This window comes from Falco cherrug, chromosome 1, assembly GCF_023634085.1.
Source record: "Falco cherrug isolate bFalChe1 chromosome 1, bFalChe1.pri, whole genome shotgun sequence".
Lineage (NCBI taxonomy): Eukaryota > Metazoa > Chordata > Aves > Falconiformes > Falconidae > Falco > Falco cherrug.
In genome coordinates this window covers 93022779-93042892 of record NC_073697.1, presented here as the reverse complement: position 1 = coordinate 93042892, position 20114 = coordinate 93022779, and the positions used below count along the sequence as shown (strand labels likewise).

The following is a 20114-nucleotide window of genomic DNA, read 5'->3' as shown; positions in this document are numbered from 1 at the left end:
ATGCTGCCAAAGCACTTGTCTGAGTCATGGGGGGGTCTCTGCTGGGGGCTGAGTGGCTCCGGGCTATTCCTGGATGTGCTGGATGTAGCCTCTTCTCACCAGCATCACCTCCAAAGGAAGAGGGGTCCATGGCTGCTTCAGGCTGAGCTTTGGGAAATGGCTGGAGCCTCCTTAGAGAAGGGGCTTAGAGGGATGAATAACCTAGGCTGGCTGGCACAGATGCTCACATGCAGCTCTGGTTTACATGCCATGGGTGGGAAAGGAAAGCGGCCAGCAGTGAGGGGCTCTGCCTTGGAAAGCACAGACGGAGAGGTGATGGGAGGTGATCCGTTGGGAAGTAGAGGTGATGGGGAGTATATCGGGGGGGTGAAAAAAAATCACGGAGAAACCCTATTTCTGGTAAGGAAAGGGAAACCAGCAAGAGGTCCAGGTGAAATCCTATAGAAACCCCAAAAGCTGCCAGAGGGCAGCTGCTTTCCTATTTGTTTTTCCTTCCCCCACTACCCCTATTTCCCCCCTCCCCCCAGCACCGTAAGACAAAGCAGGAGCTGGAAGCTGAGCTCAGCAAGCCTCAGCCATTCCCCTGGGTGCGTGGCGGTCGTGACAGATGGCCCTTCCGAGAGCAGGGTGAGGAGCTGTGTGGTCCTTCCCGAGCACCTGGGAACTGGCTGGGAGGTGTCACCTGGAGCCCTGACGGGCTTGGGCTTCTCCCATACCTGGTGGGTCCGGAGCTGCTGTTCTCTCCTCACATCTGCCTCCACCTGCGGCAGGATCCTCTCCTTCAAAATCCATCCTTCAAAATGGATTTTTCCAGGCATTTTCTCCCCACCATGCCCCATCATTAACAAATGTTGAGCTCCAGACCAGGCAAAACCAGGCTTGTGGCCAGTGTGCACACTCATATCTATGGTGGTATTTCTCACGGACAATTTCAGCTCTTTCTTGACCAGATTGACATTTTTTTTTATTATTTTATTTAGCCATTGTTTAATATTGTTAAAATTGATGGGTGCATCCCCCTGCAGTGATTCTGCATCATCAGGGCCGGCTGAATTATTAACCAGCATCTGAGCTGCCTGTCTTGGCTTATTTACTCATTACACCTCTTGGGCAGAGGACTGGCAGGTCACATCCAGCTTGATAAACAGTGCTAGAAATTTACAGCACTGTTGATAGGTTCATTAACAACCCTGAGGCATCAGGCACATCCCTTTGGAAGACGATGAGGGAATTCCAGGTAGATGGTGGTGGAGATGGTGGCAGAGATGCTCTTTCAGAAGGAAGGAAAACAGGAGCTCCTTGAGAAGGAAGGTCCAAGAGATGGACCCATCTAGCACAGAGGTGGAGATGCTGTTTGGCATATTAATAATAAAGAAAGAAAAATGCAAATATCAGAAAGGCCCTTGCTTGTGGAGCGGCATCCATTAAGAGGAACGGAGACAACCCTGAAAGTAAGGAGTCAGCAACAAGCCAGGGCAATGACTTAGCACTCATGGCCAATGGCTAACAGCACATAAAAGCCTCGTGGAGTGGCTTTGTTGGGGATTTGGTGGGAAAAGCTTTGTATGATGCTGTGGAGACTTGCAAGCCAGCGAAGGGTTGGTTTCACAAGGGTGGGTTTGGTTGGGTTTGCTTGGTGGCAGTGCCGAGGGGTTGCCCTCTCCCTCCCCAGCTGGACGCTGTGCCCAGCAGAGCATCCTCGCTAGGAACCACGTGAAAATTAACCTGATTTAAAGAGACTCTTGGTAGCTCCAAGCTCACAGACATGTAAGAAAACCAAGACAGGTGAATAAAGTCATTGCTATATACATTTTCTATGAACTGATTGTGCCAGAAAAAACTTGTGTTTAAGAAATGAAGTTGTTAATGTTGCTGAGTAATGAGGTACACAATGAGCCCCTGTACGAAATCCAGGCACTGGTGATGAAGGAAATGAATAATTCAAGCTGCCCAAAGCTGTGGAATAGAAAAACACAGGTTTTCTTACTGATCTCAGGCCTTTTCCCGCCATCCGTGATGTACATCTTCCTTTCGCACTGTGAGCCAGCCCAGCTCCTAGCACGTGAGCTGTGCCACTGACTGCCATAGGGATTTTTGGGGACTGTGAGGTTCAGCGTATGCCCAGAATCTCTGCAGGTCTTCTGCTGGTGGTGGTTTTGGGTTGGGTGGGTTTTTTCCAGTGGAGTCTCCCCGCTTGCATTTTGTTTTATTTTATTTTTGCTCGCTTTATTTTACTTTATTTATTTTGAAGGGCAGATACTGAGATTGCAGGAATTTTTTTTTGCACTGGAAGCTGTTGGAGTAATGGAGAGGGGGAGCAGCAGCGTGGGCAAAGGATGCCAAGGGGGATCCACTTGTTCCCCAGCATCCCCGTTTTGAGCTGGGCATCTCAGTGGGTTTTTTCTCTTCTCCAGGTACCATCCTATCCTCCCCTCCCTTGTAACTGGTTCTGGGAGCAGTGAACTCAGAAATGGCTGGGCTGGTAGCTTGGATGTTTTAGGGAAAAAAAAATAATCTGTTGCAAATGTGCTGAGTACAGAGAGTGCCTTGCCCTCTTATCTCCAGTTTGGTTATTGAAGGACTTGATTAACCACAGAAGCCATCAGGAGAGAAAATTTCCAGCATGGTGGTTTTTTTTTCTCTCCTGTGCTCCAGTTAATAACAGAAATTGCATTGCATTTCCAACACGGGCAATAGTTAAATATCTGGTGATGGCTGCCTTCCTCAAGCGCCTGCTGCAGCAAAGTGAATGCTGGCCTTTCCAGAGGGCTCTGCCTTTTTCTTCCCAGAGGAAAAGCCAGCAGAGCAGGAGGATGATTCTGCCCCGGGACCTCTGCAGCCCCTAGGGGCTGCGCCAGTGCCCACCAGTGCAACCCAGCTGCTGCAGTGCTGCTTCCTCCCATCCACCTCAGCTAAAACACCCAGCTGAAACATAGAAAAAAAAAATATATATTTGCATGTGAAATTAAGAACAAAATTGAGAATGCAGCCCAGCTAGAATGGGATCCTCTGCATTATGAAATTACACCAGGTTTTTTCCTCCCAGCTGCCCGCTCTGTCACCCAGGTGGGTTTTCACTGCTGGCTCCTGCTGTGGTTTGGAAAGTGCCTGAGGGAGTCCCAGCCTGATGCAAACTCACTGAGCAGAAGGTAACAGCTCTATGCAGTTCAGTCTGGCATCCCTCTTAAAATTATATTATATTATAATTTTTACTCTGTTCAGTTTGGGTATGGTAGCCTGGCATCCACTTTTTATTTCTATTCTATTCTATTCTATTCTATTCTATTCTATTCTATTCTATTCTATTCTATTCTATTCTATTCTATTCTATTCTATTCTATTCTATTCTATTCTATTCTATTCTATTCTATTCTATTCTATTCTATTCTATTCTATTCTATTCTATTCTGTTCTGTTCTGTTCTGTTCTGTTCTGTTCTAATTCCATTCTGTTCCATTCCATTCTATTCTATCCTATCCTTTCCTATCCTATCCTTTCCTATCCTATTCTATCCTGTCCTATCCTATCCTATCCTATCCTATCCTATCTTCATCCTATTCCCTTCCATTCTTCTTTTCAGTTCAAGTATAGTCTGGCATCCCCTTATTATTTATATCATCATATCATATCCTATCATATCTCATATCATCAGCATTGTATCATTGTTATTATTGTTATTATTATTGCAGAATTGGCTTTTTGAACCCTTTTGCTGTGTTTTCCTCCCCTTTATCACCCCTCCACAGCCCCTTTGAGGCTCCCCTGGGCAGTGGCAGCGGCTGCTGGCCGGATCCTGCCCTCGGCCACTGCCTCGCTCTCACCCAGGGCGCTGCTGGCGTTTCCCACCCTGAGCACCTGAAGGGGGTCCCTCTGAGCCTCCCTTACAGGCAGGGCTGGGGACACTGGGCAGAGCCAGGGTGGCTGCAGCTGTGGTCACTTTCCAGCAGGACGGCACAAAACTGACTGACAAGCTAAAATTCCAATAATTGCTATAAAATCCCTTTAACCTGCTTCTTTGGACCCTCAGGGAGAGTTTTTGCAGGTAAGCAAATGGGTTGTTAGTGAAAGGGAGGAAAAGGGATGTGTGGTCACCCCAACATGGGCACATGCCTGGAAATCAAAATTTCTGATTATAAAAGGGTAAAAATCAGCAAATTCCAAACTTTTTTAGCCATATCCCAACTTGGAGGGAGATGGCCACTGCAAGCATGGCTGGTTTAATTTGATGGTTAAAGCTGTTGGGGATCTGGCTTGTGTTCTTCATGGAGTTGATACGGGCTGGGATGGGTATGTCAACTGGGAATAAAGTCAAATATCCAAGGCCAAGGGGGTCGTGGTGAGAGGAAGCTCTGCGCTGGGGGAGTGGGGCAGGTGGCGTTCCTTGCAGCATCCTTGTGGCTCTGTCTCTCCTGAATAACTGCTGAGCTTGTTGGACAGGCTTGACCATTCTTGACTGGCTGTGAGTATCTTTTATACATATTATTATAAAAATAATATATAATATAAAAGTAATATATAAAAAACCACACACATATAATATGCATATAAAATGTTTTATATACGTATACCAAGCTCCTGTAAAGCTTCTCAAGCACAGAGGGGAAGGCTCCTCTCCAAGGGAAGGGCTTCAGCACTGGGGGGTCAGTGCATGCTGCCTGCACCCCCTTTCCTCTGCCACTCCCTGGGGCTGGGCTGAACCCCAAAATACCTGAGTGTGCTACAGAGGAGTGGGGTTCATCCCCTGTGTGCAGGGTTAGTGCTTCTGTAGGGGCTCTGGCTGCTGGGAAATGGAGATCCAGGGATGTGAGTGGGGCTGGGGGAGCATTTTTGGCTTCTACCTAGCAACCTGGGTGTGAGCGTGGGACCATCACCATGGCCTCTGGGCAAGGGGGTGTCTGTGTGCCCTCCTCCTCCCCTGCACCCTGCTGCTGTTCCCCAAACTGCATCCTGGGTGTTTTAAACCCCTGGAGCGGCACTGGGAGAGGGGAGCTGGGGAGGAGGAGGAGGAGGCATGCTGAGGCGCACAGCAGGTTGATTTTTATTTGGTTTTGCTCCCTTCCAGACCAAATCCCATTGCCGGGGCAGGGACTGCAGGGTGTCTCCTTGGCTTTCCCTGCATCCTGCTGCAGATGTCCATCCTGGCTGCCCCCCTGCTTACCCCTTCTGCATGACACTTAGGGTCTGTAGGCTGAGGCAGGATTTGTGCTGACTCTGAGCAGTACTGGCATCCCCTCTGTGCCAGGGGTGGTCGTGGGGTGGGAGGGCAGCTGTGGGGGAGCCAGCCCCTCCTGCCCCATTCTGTCCACAATTGCACCCCAATATGGCTTCCTTAGGCCTTTGGGGGTGTGCATGCCCTGTACCCCCCCCGCTGTCCTGCCCTGCAGTCACACACAATGCAGCCTGGCCTGGTTGCTCTGCAGCAGGGCTCCCCATCGCAGCAGGAGCCCCCATGGCAGCTGCACCCCACTTGCACCAAGGACCCCCACTGCAGCAGCCCCCCCATGCAGTAGGGGCCCCTGCTGCAGATCCACCCCATTGCCCCAGGGAGCCCACTGCAGCTGGGCCCTTTTTGCATCAGCCCCCCCTCTCCCCATTGCTGCAGCCCCCCCCCCATTGCCCCAGACAGCCCCCCCCCATTGCCCCAGACAGCCCCCCCCCCCATTGCCTCAGGAACCCCCATTGCTCCAGCCCCCTCTCCCCTTTGCACCTAGGACCCCCCATTTCCCCAGCACCCCCCATTGAACCTGGCCCCCCCATTGCCCCAGGCCCTCGCCCCTGCCCCAGGATCCCCTCTTGTGGCAGGGCCCCCATTGCACCAGGGCCCCCCATTGCATCAGGGTCCCTCATCGCACCTGTGCCCCCACTTCCCCAGCCCCACCTCCATACAGCAGCCCCCCCCCCATTGCACCTGCCGCCCCTCCCCCGCAGCATCATCCCCCCCTTCCCCCTGGTACGCGGGGGCGGAGGGCTGTGTGTATGTGTTTGTGTGTGTGTGTGTTGGGAGGGGGGGGTACCGCGCGGAGCGGCGCGCAGCGAGCGCGGCCCCGCGGTGCCGGAGCGCGCCGCCCCCGCCCCCGCCCCGCCGCGCCCGGGGGGGGGGAGGCGGCCGCGGCGCCGCGCTGACGGCTCGGTGGGCACCGCGGGGCCGCGATGCTGCGGGCCGCGGCGGAGCGGGGCTGAGCGGCGCGGGGGGAGGGGGGGGGGGCGGCCGCGGCGGCGGAGGGTGGAGGGGGGGGGGGGCGCGGCGAGCGATGGATGAGGACAACATGACGAGGAGCGAGGAGCAGCAGCTGAGTCTGCAGAAGGCGCTGCAGCAGTGCGAGCTGGTCCAGAACATGATCGACATCAGCATCTCCAACCTGGAGGGGCTCCGCACCAAGTGCGCCGCCTCCAACGACCTCACGCAGAAGGAGATCCGCACCCTGGAGGTAGGGGCCCGCCGACCCCCCCCCCCCCGCCCCCAGCATCCCCCCCCCCCCTCCCCCCCCCCGGGCCGTGCCGGGCTCCCCCGCGGCGCTGCGGAGCGCCCGAGTGAGGCTGCGCGCTCTGCAGGTGGCCCCGCCGTGGGTCCGGCCCCGCCGAACCCTCCCGCCGTGCCCCCGGACCCCCGCAGCCCCCCCGCGCTCCCCCCGCCTCGGCAGGCTGCGGTCCCCAGCCCGCCTGCAGCCCCTCCGCCGGGCTGTAGCCCCCCGGCCCGGCCGCAGCCCTTCATCCAGGCTCCTGCTTCGGCCGGGCTCCCTGGCCCTTCCGCCGGGCTGCAGCCCCCCGGCCCCACCTGCAGCCCCTCGGCTGGGCTGCACCCCCAGTGGGCTCCTACCTGCCCATCAGGCTGCATCCCCCCGGCCCAGCCGCATCCCTTCCAGTGGGCTCCATCCCCTTGGTCCACCTGCATCCCCTCTGCCAGGCTCCATCCCCCCAGCCCACCTGCATCCCCTCTGCCAGACTCCATCCCCATGGCCCAGCCACATCCCTTCCAGTGGGCTGCATCCCCTCAGCCCACCTGCATTCCCTCTGCCAGACTCCATCCCCACAGCCCAGCCACATCTATTCCAGTGGTCTGCATCCCCTCAGCCCACCTGCAATCCCCTCTGCCTGGCCCTGTCCCCCTGGCCTGGTTGCATCCCTTCCATCCAGCTCCTACCTCCCCACCAGGCAGCATTCCCTCCAGCCCACCTGCATCCCTCCCACCAGGCAGCAGCCCCCCAGCCTGGCTCCATCCTTCCCCCCATATTCCTGCCTCCCAAGCAGGCTGCATCCTCTCGGCCGGGCTCCAGCCCCTCATCAGGAGGCAGGCCAGCATCCTCGCCCCCGGTTCCTCCACTGCAGCGATGCAGAGCCTGCCCAAACCCTCCAGCCTTCCCTGGCAGCGGGGAGAGACCCGGTGGGAAGGGGAATCTTTGCCGAGCCATGGCCTCAGTGCTACCACGGCCGAAGGTGGCAGGGCTGTCCCAAGGGAAGCACCGGCTGGATTTATTTACGTTTCATAGATGGGAAAATACATATAAGTAAAAGCTGCCGAGTGGAGCCCTGTTTGTTGTAACCCTGCAGGAAGAGGTTCCCCCTGCAGTGTGCCAGGATGGATTTGGGATTCAATAGGAGCTTGGCAGGCCAGGATGTGTAGGGAAGGTCTAGACAGGCTGGGATGCTGGGGAGTGGGTGGGTGGGACCCCTCAGCTGGCAGCAGGGTGGGAAGTGTGGCCATGACAGTGCTGTGACCCGCAGGGACACACTGGCGGGGCCGTGGCAACGTGGAGGTGGCTGTTGCCGTGTGGGTGGGATTTTGGAGCCTGGTCCCACTCAGGCCTTTTGTCTGGTGCTTACTAACCTGGCTGCTCTCACTGAGAACCCAAACGTGATGGCAAAGCTTGTCCTGTAGCCCCTCTGCAGGGTGGCATTTGGCGCTGGGCTGTGACTGAAACGCCCAGTCCCGCTACTTTTGCTCCTGAAGGTCCTAAGCACTGCGGGAGCGTGCTGCTCCTGGGGGAACCCTGGGGCTTGGGTGCAGCTCCCCACGCTGTGTCCCAGGCACTAACTTGTGCTGTGGTCCTGCACTGATTCTGCTGCCGCCACTCCTTGATCCCCTGTCCCATCCCACCTCTCTGCATGAGGGGCTGCAGGCTTAGGCTGGAGCTGTTGGTCTACGCGTGGCTCTGGAGCAACCTTGGAATAGGGACAGGGAGGTGGGGATGAAGCAGCAGTGGTTTTGGTGTGTTTGGGAGACTTTGGGGGTGGAGGGGGAAGGCAGGCTCAAAGACCTCCTGGAAGAGTCAATGCCTGGAGATGCAGGACTATAGAAGTTTATTTCATGTGCGTTGATGGCCTTGTGAGGGTCAGCACCGCTGACAAGTTGCTGCCTCCCTGCCGCGGAGGGGAGCGAGGGGAGCCGGGGGGCGTGGTGAAACCATCCTGGTGGGATGCACCTTCTCAGCATCCATGATGGCACGTGGGCAAAGCAGCGTCCTGGTGTTGCTGGGGCAGCTCAGCCAGGCTGGCTGGAGGGTTCAGAGGTGCTCAGGGAGATGCCACCCCATAAACCCTTCGGACTTACAGGGAAGCATCTCTCCAGCTACTATGGTTCATGCTCTGGCATCACTTTCCCTAAAACGCCCCCAAGCCGGGGTGCCTGCTTCGTGTCTCAGCCATGGGCATCCCTGCCAATGCTCACCTGTTGCTTTTCAGCACAGAAACAGGGCGATTCCCAGGAGGGGAGTGACAATGGATGAAGCTGGGGCCAGATTCCTGATGCCGGCACATCGGTGTAGGTCACGACCAGCTGCTGGCGGTGTTGTCCTGTGTTGCTGCCAGCGTAAGCAGGAGCTGAGCTTGGCCCTGAGTCCCTGCCGCCACTGCTGTGTCCCAAGGACGTGACGCAGTCACAGGGGCCCTGCTTGGTACTTCTTCCCTTCCCATCTGGCAGCAGCAGAGCCGGGCCAGCCACCAGCATGGCAAAGGGGCTGGTGGCTAGGGACAGGCGGGCTGGGAGGCCATGTCACCCCGAGTACCCCAGGGAACTTTGCACAACCCTCACATCAGTGCAAGCCTGGAAGAAAGTGGGTGAATTTATGTTTTTTTGGTTAATCCTCATACTAAACCCTGATTTTGCTGGATTAGTAGAAGTTTTCCTCTTAATTTTTTTTTTTAAGCCACTTTAAGGCACATGCAAGTCCCCATCCTTCATGTGCTGTAGTTGTACAGGGAGCTGGTAACAGCATCCTGCGATACAGCATCCTTCCTTTGGGATGGGTACCACCGGCTGCAGCCTGGCTGCAGTCCTTGGGGCTGGGAGGCTGTTAGATCTTGCCTGCACCTTGGGACAGGCTCCAGCAGTAACCAGGGCAGTGGCTGGGACCAAAATGCTGGCTGACACTGCCTGGGTAGGAGTTGGGGTCGGTTTGCTTCCTGTGGAGTGGTAGTGGACCTGTGGCTGAGCGCTATCGGAGCAGGAGGGTGGGAGCTGAGCAGCCACCCCTGTTATCCCTGCCTGGTCTTCCATGGGAGATGGGGCTTTAATCCCCCTCTGAGCGCGGTGGTTGGGCTTTGCAGCTCTAAATCTGGGCTTTGGGATACAGGTATGGAAGAGGGGTGCTGCTACCTGTGCCTTTGCCAGAGGGCTGGGGGCAGCACGGAGTAAAAGCGAGAAGGAAAAGTTGCTGGGTGATTTTTGCGGTTGTCCTGCGATGCCTTGCTCTCTGCATTACCCCAGTGGGGTCAAGCCCCCACCCCATTTCAAAGCATGGGTCAGGGCTCCCAGAAACTGGTGAGTGACGCCAGGGATAACCCTGGGATTGGTGGTTCTCCCTCCCCGGGCTGCTGTGCTCCTGTCAGGAAGGGGGAACCCTCTTGTGATGCTTTTGGCTATCATGTGAACTTGTGGGTGAGGATGGAAAGAGGCACCTGGGGAAGAGCTGTGGCTGTTTCCAGACTTGCACAGGCTGTGGCCAAAGGAGACGCTGCCTCAGCACTGGGATTTTCACTGCCTGAGTGCGTGGATTCTCTGGTGTCTAATACCATGGGTGAGCACAGCACACTTATTCCTGCGCTGTATCTTCCTGGAGAGCCAGGCATCTCCAGGATGCTGGGTTGAGCCATTTCGGCCCCTGTACTCTCAGAGAGAGCCCCAGGGACCTTTTAGCAGTGCTTGAAATAAATGATGTGCAGAGCCAGAGATGGCACGCGAGCCCAGCAGGGCCTTGAAAGAGCCCTGAGAGAGAAAAGACAACCGTGGTGAGGTATTCCCCAGCCTGGGGGTGCTCCAGGTGTCTCTGGAATAACGAGCCCCTTGGTAGGAGTCAGGAAGGAGTTGCCTCAGTTGTGGCTACGTGCCGTGGGAAAGCAGCCGCTGTGGCTTGCTGCTGAGCCGGGAGTATTTGGAGGTGCAGAGCAACCTCTCCGGTTTGTGGCAAAGAGCCATCCAACACGGGCACATGCTGACCCCGGGATGGGCATCCCGGCAGGAGCGGGTTCCCTCTCTACGGCTTACCCGGCGCTGGCGGTGCACGGGCTGCCTGTGAGAGGTTAATTAACTCTCACCTTGTGCTCTGGCAGGTGGATTTTCCACTGCCTCTCCCTGGTCTCCAAGCAGGGCTCGGTGCTGTCTCCATCCCAGCTGACGTCAGGGCAAGCGCAGGGTGCCATGCTGGGGGGTGCAGCTATAGTTCATGCTGGGGGGGTGCAGCTGTCCTCCTGCTCCTTGGAGACCAGCTGCTTTGCTCCCCATGCCTGGTGCCTGCTGCTTGCCGCCCTGCCGTGTTTCGGGGCGAGGGGGAAATCCTGCTCAGGGTGGCAGGATGAGGCTGGAAATCCCCGTTGGGGTGCAGAGGGGAGGGAAGGGAGCAGGGTTTGCAGGGGGGCAGACGGAGGCCAGCCCTGGGTCACCCCAGCCCCTCACCCTGCTGTGGTCAGCCAAGATCTCAGAGAAGCGATGTGGAGCGGGGACATCCCTCCTCTGCCTGCACCCATCCCTGCAGGGCAGCGGGGTCCTGCTGGGGTCTTGTTTTTCAGCAGATGGTCCCTGCCCCAGGGGGGAGATGGGGCGACCCAGGAGCTGTTGGTCCCTTGCTGTGGCTAAGGGGAAGGGGCTGCTAGTGGCTTTACCCTCTTTTGGCAGAGCATTGCACCCTCCCTTACCCCCTTGCAGCACTGAAGCGGGGAGAGGCACTTGAAAGGATGCAAAAACTGAGCCCCAGCTCCACAGGAAGGTGTATTGGCCCCCTGGCAGCATCCCTGGTTGGACCAGCAGCCTATCCCCCAAACAGCGAGCACCCTCCGTGCTGCCAGGACTCTGACCCCTCTGCTTACACACCCACAGCACCCCAGGGTGTCCCTCTGTCTTTTTCCAGATGAGTAAACTGAGGCATGGAAGAGCTGAGGGGGTTGCACCACAGCAGAAAGGCAAAGCAGGACCTGGCCCTTGCAGCAGAACGGCATTTAGGATGTTTGCAAAATCTCCATCCCGTGCAAGAGGGGCTGAGCAGCAGCTCAGCGTGAGCGAGAGCATCTCTGCAGCCGCAGAACGGGGCTTTCCCGGCAGCATGGGGCTGTCTTGACTGCTTCCCTTTCCAGCCCCGCTGGTGAAGCTCTTAGCAAAACAAGAAGTGCTTTTGGACTTTGCAAAGGTTTGCTGGGCTTGTTTTCCCCCAGCTGGAGCAGACCCATGGCCCAGAGCACCAGCCCACAGCTGGGGCACAGGGTTCCCATCTGGGTCCTTGTTTGTGCTAATGATGACTCCTCTGGTCTCTCAGGGTGGGCTGAACTTCCTCGAGCTGGAGACTGAAAATGGCAGTAGCTCCACTTCCCTGCCCTTTCCCCATTTCCCAGCTCATCTCTGCGTGGTGGTGGTGGAGGCTGCCCAGTCCCCAACTCTGCCCTCATCCCAGGACCCTGATTCTAGTGCTGCAGGGGCTGTTTGGCTCAGGCATCACCTTAATTCCCCCTGGGGTCTCAGCCTGGGGGTGCTGGAGGAGATGATGGAGATGAGTGTGATGGAGGTGAGTTTTTTAGGAGGGTTTTTGCAGGTGCTTTGCTGCGGTTGTGTGTGGGGAAGGGTATTTTTTTTGGGGTAGGAACTGCCTCTGTGTGCATTCAAGGTGCCTGCTGCTGTTTCCCCTCCAAGGGCTTGGGGTGTGTTTGGGATGTGTGATCGGGCTGACCCTGAAACTGTTGGATGGTCCTTTGTTAGGAAAGTGTTTTTTCTTGAAAAGCAGACCTGGCCTGCTGAACCTAGCCAGCCCTGCAGGGCTCCCTGTGGTCCTTCGCTTTGCTGTCCCTGGCTCCCTTTTTGGGTATTAATTTTCAGTAATTAATCTCTGTGGCTATTAGCCAGGTTGGGGTTTGGGAGAAGCTGCCTGGTCGGGGTGTCTGGCTTCTGGCAGAGCTGTCACCTACCCAGGTGATGCTGGTAGTGATGCTGGTGGGACATCACGGTGGGGACCCACTGTTTATGAGGACTTGGGGACCATCAGACCTGTGCCTGCACTGCCTGGTTTTCCCCTGCAGCAAGGAAGAAGGCTGGTTTTGCCTGGTTTGCACCTCAATGGGTGCACCCAGCTCACCCCAAACACGATGGGTGGGCACGGGGGGCTGATTTTTCCCTGCTCTGCTTACATGCGTCTTGTCACACCAAGTCCCATGGCCATCACTGCTGGGTACCACCGAGGGAAGGGACTGGGAGAGATGGGGAAGCTCTCCCAAACCCTGTGATGCTGCGATGGGGTTTCTTCCCTTGTCTCCCTATTCCAAACCATCGCATATTTTGCTCATCTATTTTTGGGGTGCGCGGGAGCCGGCAGCAGGCAGGGGCACAGCACCATCTAGCGCTGCCGGCAGCAGGGAATCACCCAGCTGGAAAAGCAGGAGCAGGAAATCCCAGCAGGTTTCCAGCAAGCTGGGCTCTGCTCTATATTTCTGAGAAAGGAGGCCAGTCGCTCAGCATCTTTATTTTGGGAGCTGTCAGGCTGTGGTTGCTAACGTGGCGTCTTTGGCCTCGTGGTGGGAGGGCTTGGGGGAGGGATGGGGCGGTGGCTGAGCAAAGGGGGGTTGATCCAGTCCTGGTGATGAGGAGCAGTGGGAGGAAGGAGGGTTGGGGCAGATGTGGGCTTGGGGGGTGGCGAGAATAAGGAGCAAGCTCCCACATCCCAGCCTTGGCACTGTGCAATGCTGTGGCTGCTCCTGATGGGGGATGCTTGGCGGTTTCCTTTGCTCAAGGTTGGGTATAAGAGAGGGGAACATGTCCTTTTGGTGCTAGGCAGTGCTGGGATGGGGTGTTATTTGTGTTAGTGTGTGGGAGGAGTGATGCCTCTGTGTCCCCTGTCCTCTCTCCTTGCCCACCTGCCACAGGGTCCCTCGGGTGGCGAGGGCTGGCCATCCCCTGAGCAAGACCCCAGCAATGAAGCACATTGGGCTGGGGATAAAGGGATTGAGAAAGGGCTTTTTCGGAAGGGAGGTGCCCCCCTTGGACACCCAGGTTGGTGCCAGAGGGGTCCCTGGGGGCAGAAGCTTGGCAGCAGATAGCAGGGGGTGTTTTGAGGGCAGGGGGGGCTGCCGTGGGGATGGGGCAGAGGGAGGGCAGAGCCCAAGCTGCCTGTGGTCACCCCGCTCCACGTCCCCCTCCTGCAGGTGGTGGTCATGGCAGGGGATCCCACGGGGCTTTCACCTTTTCTTCCAGAGCAAGCTGGTCAAATACTTCAGCCGGCAGCTGTCCTGCAAGAGGAAGGTGGCCTTGCAGGAGCGCAATGCCAAGCTGGAGGGCTTCCCCCAGCTCCTGCACTGGTTTCGCATCGTCAACATGCGCAAGGAGGTGATGGAGGTAAGGGCTGGGCATCAACCACACCGGAGCGGGAAGGGCCCTGCTGTGGCTTTGGGTGCCAAACCTCTCCAGTAGTGTTTTTCTCAGGGGTTTGTGGGATCCTTGAGCAAAACTAGGCAAGGGCACAGATGGAGACTGATGAAGCCATGTGTTTGGGCAGGCTGGAGGGGGCGCAGCTGGCGATGGGGAGCCGGGTGGGAGACCAGGGCAGAGGGACCAGGTTGTTTCATTGCATGGAAAGATGCTGCAAGCCTGTGGTGGGATGTGCTGGCCAGGGCCACCCCACAGGTCCCCTCCACCCACCAGTGAGGACACCCTATTGCTGTTCCCACTGAAGGACATGGGTGCCAGGGGGAACTTGTGGGTGCTGCCCCCCAACAGTGGGGGTCCGCCATGTCCCTGTCACAGTGTGGTGGTGTCATGGCAGGTCACAGCCTCCTTCTGTCAGGCGAGGGGTGCAGTGAGAGGGTGGCACCTGGAGATGATCCTGTGATAGCCCCCCCACCAGGGAAGAGGATAGTCTGTAACGGAGCTGCCAGTCCCTGTGTGTGCCCCAGGCAGGGGCAGGTTGTCATGGTGCCCCCAGATGCCCTGGTGTTGAGCTGGGTCTAGATATACCTGAGACTGGGCAAAAACTTGAGATAAAGTTGAAGCTCAAGCTGTGCCCTCCTGGTTTTCATGTGGATTGGGATGGGAAAATGAATGTTTTTGGCTCTGTGACCCAAATGGGGCAGCAAAAGGAAACAGCTTCTTTTCTGCATGCCCCGAGGTGCTGGTTTGGAGGATGCTCCAGCATGGTTTATTTACTTCCTTCCTCACTCCTGCCTGTCCCCCTGTCAGGAAATCGCCCCTGGGCAGCTGAGCCTGGAGGAGCTGCTGGACATGACTGATGACCAGGTCTGTGCGACCGTGGAGAAATTTGGGGCCAACAGGGAGGAGTGTGCCCGCCTGAATGCCTCCCTCTCCTGCCTCCGCAACGTCCACAAGTCCGGTGAGTCAGGCACCCTTGTACCCGCTGGCTGTGTCCCCTCAAGCTGGTCGGAGTAAGTGGACCATCCTGTTGCGGTGACACTGGCAGCGTAGCTTTAACGCAGCAGAGGTGTCTGCAGAGTCTTCTCCATGGTTTGCAGAATTCCTGCATCCCTTGGGGGATGGCTGGTACCTGCTGCCTGCAGGGGACATCTTTGCTCTCATGCATCCCTGTGACTGGGGAGCACATGGGGGGGCTCACCTAGGAAGTGATGAGTTGTTAGCTCTCTGCAGGGAGGCTTTGCCAGAGGAGGGCACAGCATTTCTTATGGGGTCCCCTGACCCCTCTTACTTGTGGGAAGATGTAGAGGAATGAAGGCAGTGGGTTGATTAGCACTGACAACATGCAGCTGTGGCCTTGCCTCAGAGGCAGTGGGTTGACTGACATGGACGATGTGCAGGTGTAGCTTGTTCCAGCCAAGTGGTTAAATAGCCCTGAGGGTTGTGGGTGGGGGGGGGGGGGTCAGACAAAGGAGGAGCAGTGTGGTTTGACCTCTGGAGGAAGGAGCTAAAGCACAGACGGTAGAATCTGACCAACGGTAAAGCCTTGTTGCAGTCTACTAGTTTGTTTGTGCTGCAACAATTGGTGCCCCGTGTGAGGCTGACCGAGTTGGACTCCGACTACAACAGGAACACAACCAGCAGAGTCAGGAAAAGCCCCCGACACTCAGCAAGCTCCTACAACTCAGTGTTGCTTACCAGCAGGCTGCGGAATGAAGCCCCCGTGGCCAAACCCCCTTCCCAGGGCATGTGCAAGTCCTGCTTCCCCTTCCCACGGGGGATGATGCTGGTGGTGCTGGGTGCTGGGGTGCGGGTGCTGAGCTGGCGGGTGCCCGGGCGGTGGCAGCAGAGCTCTGTGCTGCAGAGGCAGCTGCACGGAGCCGGAGCTGCTCCGGCTTCAGCCTGCGAGCAGTGGTGCAGTGGGAGGCTGTGCAGGATCTGGCTCTCTTGGCATCTTGTCCCAGGCCAGCTGAGCCTGGCTGGATGATGCTGTCCTGGTGCCGAGGGCTCCTGTCAGAAGGGGTCTGGCTTGGGGGTGAGCTGGGGGGCTCTTCTCTACACATGTGGCCCCCCAGGAGAGGCCCAGCCTCACCTTTCCATATGTGATGGGGGCTGTATCCCACCGGCACAGCTCTTCCCCATGGACGATGGCATGGCTGAGCCAGTACTTTGGTGGCAGCTTGGGGAGCATGGCCAGCACAGGGACGTGTACGTGCAGCAAGGTGAGGGGGACATTCCCTTTTGGAGCAGCTGGAGGGGAATGGCAAAACTCCATTTCACAGTCTAAACCCCCCTCTGCTGTCCCCTTCCCAAGGGCCCCCTTCCTGGTCCTAGCCCGGGGTGATTATGCGGAGCTGGTTTAGCTGTGGTCCCCACTGGGAGACATGACCCTTCTGTAGGAGGGCCCCAGTCCTGCCAGATCCCGGGGTTTAGGGACCCGAGACCTCTCTGCCTGTCTCCTGTCTTCTCTCAAGGGCTCCTCCAGCGCAGCTGCATCCCGGGGGCTGCGGGGATGGAGAATGAGCCCTGCTGGGGTGTAGCTGCTGGGTTTTCAGCTGGGCTTTGCAGGTTCAGAGCCGTGCGTGGGGACAAGAGGCAACAGGGCTGGTGGTGACAAGGGTGATGTGACACAGTTTCAATGAGGAGCAGCTTTTGGGGACCACCAGTGTCCCCTCATTACCATTGCTTGGCATGACATGTTGCAGACATGGGGTCCCAGCTCCTGCCCTGGAAGGGTCTTGGCCACATCCACCTGTTGTGGGTACTGCAGCTCCTCCAGGCTTCCCGTGTGGCGTGGCATGGCACAGTGTGGCAGTGCCAGCTCATGCTGGGGGATAACAGCAGAGGGCCCGGCCACCACGTGCTGCTGCTGGACTGGTGCAGCAGCCACTTCCAGCCCTGTGCTGGAGCAGCGAGGTGGGGATGGCTGAACCTGGCGTGACATTTCCCACGGAGCACGAGTTTCTCCACGCGCCCTAACTCCCTAAATCCAGCTCTCAGCTGTGGTCCTGCCCTTCTCCCCTTTGGCATTTTCTCTTAAGTCTCTCCGCTGTTTGAGGAAGGGCATCAGTGCCTCCCTTGGAACCTGGGGAAGGCTCTCAGCCTGCTCTTTGTTTAAACACCTTTGACTTTGAGACCTTTGCAAACAAATCCTGCTTTACTTGCTGTGCTGGTTCAGCCCAGCCCCTGCATCCCTGCTCCTGCTCCTCTGCTCACTCGGCCAAGGGAGTTCCCCTGCACCCTGCTGGGACCTGTGCTTTGGAAAATCCACGTGACCCTTTGGCTCAGCAGCTGCAGTGAAGATGCTAAAACATCTTCTGCTCCTTCATGACGAGGGGGGTACCAGGGGGCTGCGTGATGCTTGCTGCTCGATTTGCTTTTTAATGGTGCAGGTGATGGGGCTGCCAGCTCTCCTGATGGGATATGGCTTGGTGGTCCATTGGGTCCCTGTGGGAGGGAGTTTGCTGCTATCCAGGCACTGCGCGTATTTGCCTTCCCCAGCGCTCCATTTAACCCCATCCATCATTGTGCCATTCGTGGGGCGGGGGCTGCGGGCTGTGCTGTGCTGTGAGAGCTGCTGTTTCGTCCCTCCAGCATTGCAGAGATTCTGCAGTGGCCATTCCTGCTCTGCTGGGGCTGGAGGCTCGGGCTCCGCAGTGCAATGGTTCTTGGCATTGCTGGCTCGTGTGGATCCCTGCTGTGCCGGCGCCACGCGTGCACACTGCTGGAGAAACCCCTGGGCATGCTGTCTGATGGACGGCACAAACCTTGGGAACGGGGAAGGGACTGGGAACTTGGGGCACCATAAAGCCCGTGCCAGCCCTGAGGGATACAGGAGCTCTCTGGGCAGCGGAGGAGACCAAATCTCCCTGAATTTCTAGAGGATTTGGGTGCAGAAAGCTCCCCCTGGGTTGGTAGATGGTCTCCTTCTATCCCTCTCAGCACAGCTGCGTTTCCCCTGCCTCTGCAGTGGTGTTTCCCTGCTTGGCTCAGCCTTTGCTTGGTCAATTGGCCCCATCTCAGCCGTCCTCCTGCTTTTTGTCCCCTGGGAAAGGGGGAGCACAGCCCCTGCCCCTCTTCTGTGGATAGGGAGATGAGTGTAGTGATACTTCTGGCTGGGTCAGGGTGAGATGCTCGTTAGCTGCCCAGGCTGAGGTTGGGTGGTGGGAGCAGTTCATCCCATCTAGCTGCTCAGGGCTGGGTCTGAGACATGCTGTGGTCCAGGCAGGGTGTTTTAGTGGGCTGCGGAGATGGGGAACTGGCAGAACAGCATTTCGGGTATGTTGGCAATGCCCCCCTCCCTCCTGTGCTGTTGCGGGCAGCTGGGATGGAGAGGCAATGGGGCCATAGCCCTCCCATCTGGGGTGCGCTAAGGTAATGCCATGCTGCTTCTGCCTGTCCAGCCACCCATCCCTCAGCTGCATTTCAGGGGATGCTTGGGATGCTGAGCTTCTGGCTGGCTCCACATCTTGGTGACTGGCCACCAGACTTGCCTAGACCGTAAGCTTGCACCAGGAAGGTCTATGCCAGCTTTGAGAGCTGACCTGGGTCGTGTAGCGCCTGGCAAGCATACACCCCCTCCATGTCCCCTTGTCCTCTGGGGATTCATCTGATGCACCACCAACCCTCTGTTGAGAATTCTTGAAATTACCTGCTAGATGTGTTGCCTTGATCCTTGTGACCCCTGGGAGCTCTGTTACGCTTGGCTGGGCCCCCCCAGCCAGGTGCCCAGGAGGTTTGCATGGCCCCAAGGAGCCAGCTGGGTGCTGGGCTTGGAGAGGGAGGGGGGGATTGGGAAGCACCCCAGGATGGCAGCGGTGCACTCTTGGGATGCAGTGCTGGGGTCTCGGTTCTCCTGGGTTAGTGCAGCTGCTCCAGAAGGGACCCCAGTGTACCACGCTGTGATGGATGTGGCTTTTTGTCTGCATTTTATCTCCTTGTAAAGCAACAGACAGTCCTAGTTGGAAAACGTAATTAATGAACAAGTTGCTGCCTCTTTAAAACATCGTGTAATTTCTTTGCAAGTGCGGTAGTGGTCGATTTCTAGAAGCCAAGATTAGTATTAATAAAGCAGGAATGAGGTACAGTATTAACCTTTTCCATCAATCTTTATTTATTGAGTTGTTAATTAGAGGCATCTAATTTCCCAGACCAATTCTGCCTGGGTGTGGGGGCTGGGGAGGAGGCAGGGAGGAAACAGGAGGCTTTCATTGCTTAAATGGTGATGAATTTTGCCAGGACAGGGTTTGATGGCAGGGAAGGAGCCCCTTCCCAAACCGAGCATCCTGGGGGCAGCTCCAGCAGCAGGGAAAGCCCTGGAGCATCTTATAAACAAAAAGCATGTTATATTTATCAAATATAGTGGCAACCCTATATTAAACCCCTGCTTTATTGTGTTAACAAGTCTGTATTCGATTTTTCTCAGCTGCAAGACCTTACATTTGGCAGCAGTATTTTATTAGCAGCCAAGGCGTCAGTTTTGAACTTGAAGTGGGATTAATTTAATATTAAGTAAGAGCTGAGTGGGGCCGCTGTGGATTGAGGAGTTGATGGCGTGTGACTAGTGAGTTATGCATGGAGGTCATTAGCTGTCCTACGAGGAAAAATGATCTGGAGCTGAATATTTATGAGTCGTCCTGGTGCTAGGAAGGCTGTGGGTGGCTTGGGGACAGTGTGGGGTCAGGCAGGGTGGTGAGCAGTAAAACAAAAAAGCAGTGAGCATCCTCATTTGGGGCAAATTTGAAAGCTGCACTGACCGTGGAGTAAAGGTTTGCAGAGTCGGTCCCTCCCGCTGACCAGTGTCCCCAGGCCTGCAGAGCCAGCGCGTGGTGGGGCTGAAGGGCTGGGTGATGCCGGGGTTTATTTTGTCCCATGGTGAGGATGCAGTGGCTGGGGTTCTGGTGCTAGGAGAGCGGCTGCAGCGGTAGGGCTTTCCCTGGCTGTAAAGCAAGCCAAGGTCTTGCTCTGGCTTTGTGCACGTCCCGATTTGGTCATCTGGATGCTGCCTTTGGGGAAGGAAAAAGAGCGATCACTGTATCCCCCAAGGAGCAGTCAGGATCTAGGGCTGCTTCGGGTACAGCTCCTCCTTCAGGTGGGACCACTGGCCCCAGCTCCCTAAGGGGCAGCAAATTATTCCCAGTGTTTTGTTTTAGGAAATCAAAGCAAAACTTGCTATTTGTCTTTTGGAACAGGGGGAAAACAGCTTTTCTGGTGACATTTTTGCCATCTCTCTGCATCTCTCGGTCTCCGAGCTGCACCCCGACGGTGGGCCCTCCTCTCC

At 56.8% G+C, this 20114-nt stretch overlaps 1 protein-coding gene across 2 annotated transcripts in view; it reads left to right on the top strand.

Annotated features, from left to right (window-relative positions):
- The first annotated feature begins 6248 nt into the window (after positions 1-6248).
- Positions 6249-20114, top strand: part of KSR2 (kinase suppressor of ras 2) — an 87372-nt gene continuing 73506 nt past the window's right edge. For both annotated transcript variants that reach the window (XM_055724680.1, XM_055724687.1), the window contains exons 1-3: positions 6249-6428; positions 13664-13804; positions 14645-14795. In XM_055724680.1, the coding sequence (XP_055580655.1) occupies positions 6252-6428; positions 13664-13804; positions 14645-14795 (469 nt within the window). In that variant the 5' untranslated portion in view covers positions 6249-6251. The remainder of the gene's footprint in view (positions 6429-13663; positions 13805-14644; positions 14796-20114) is intronic.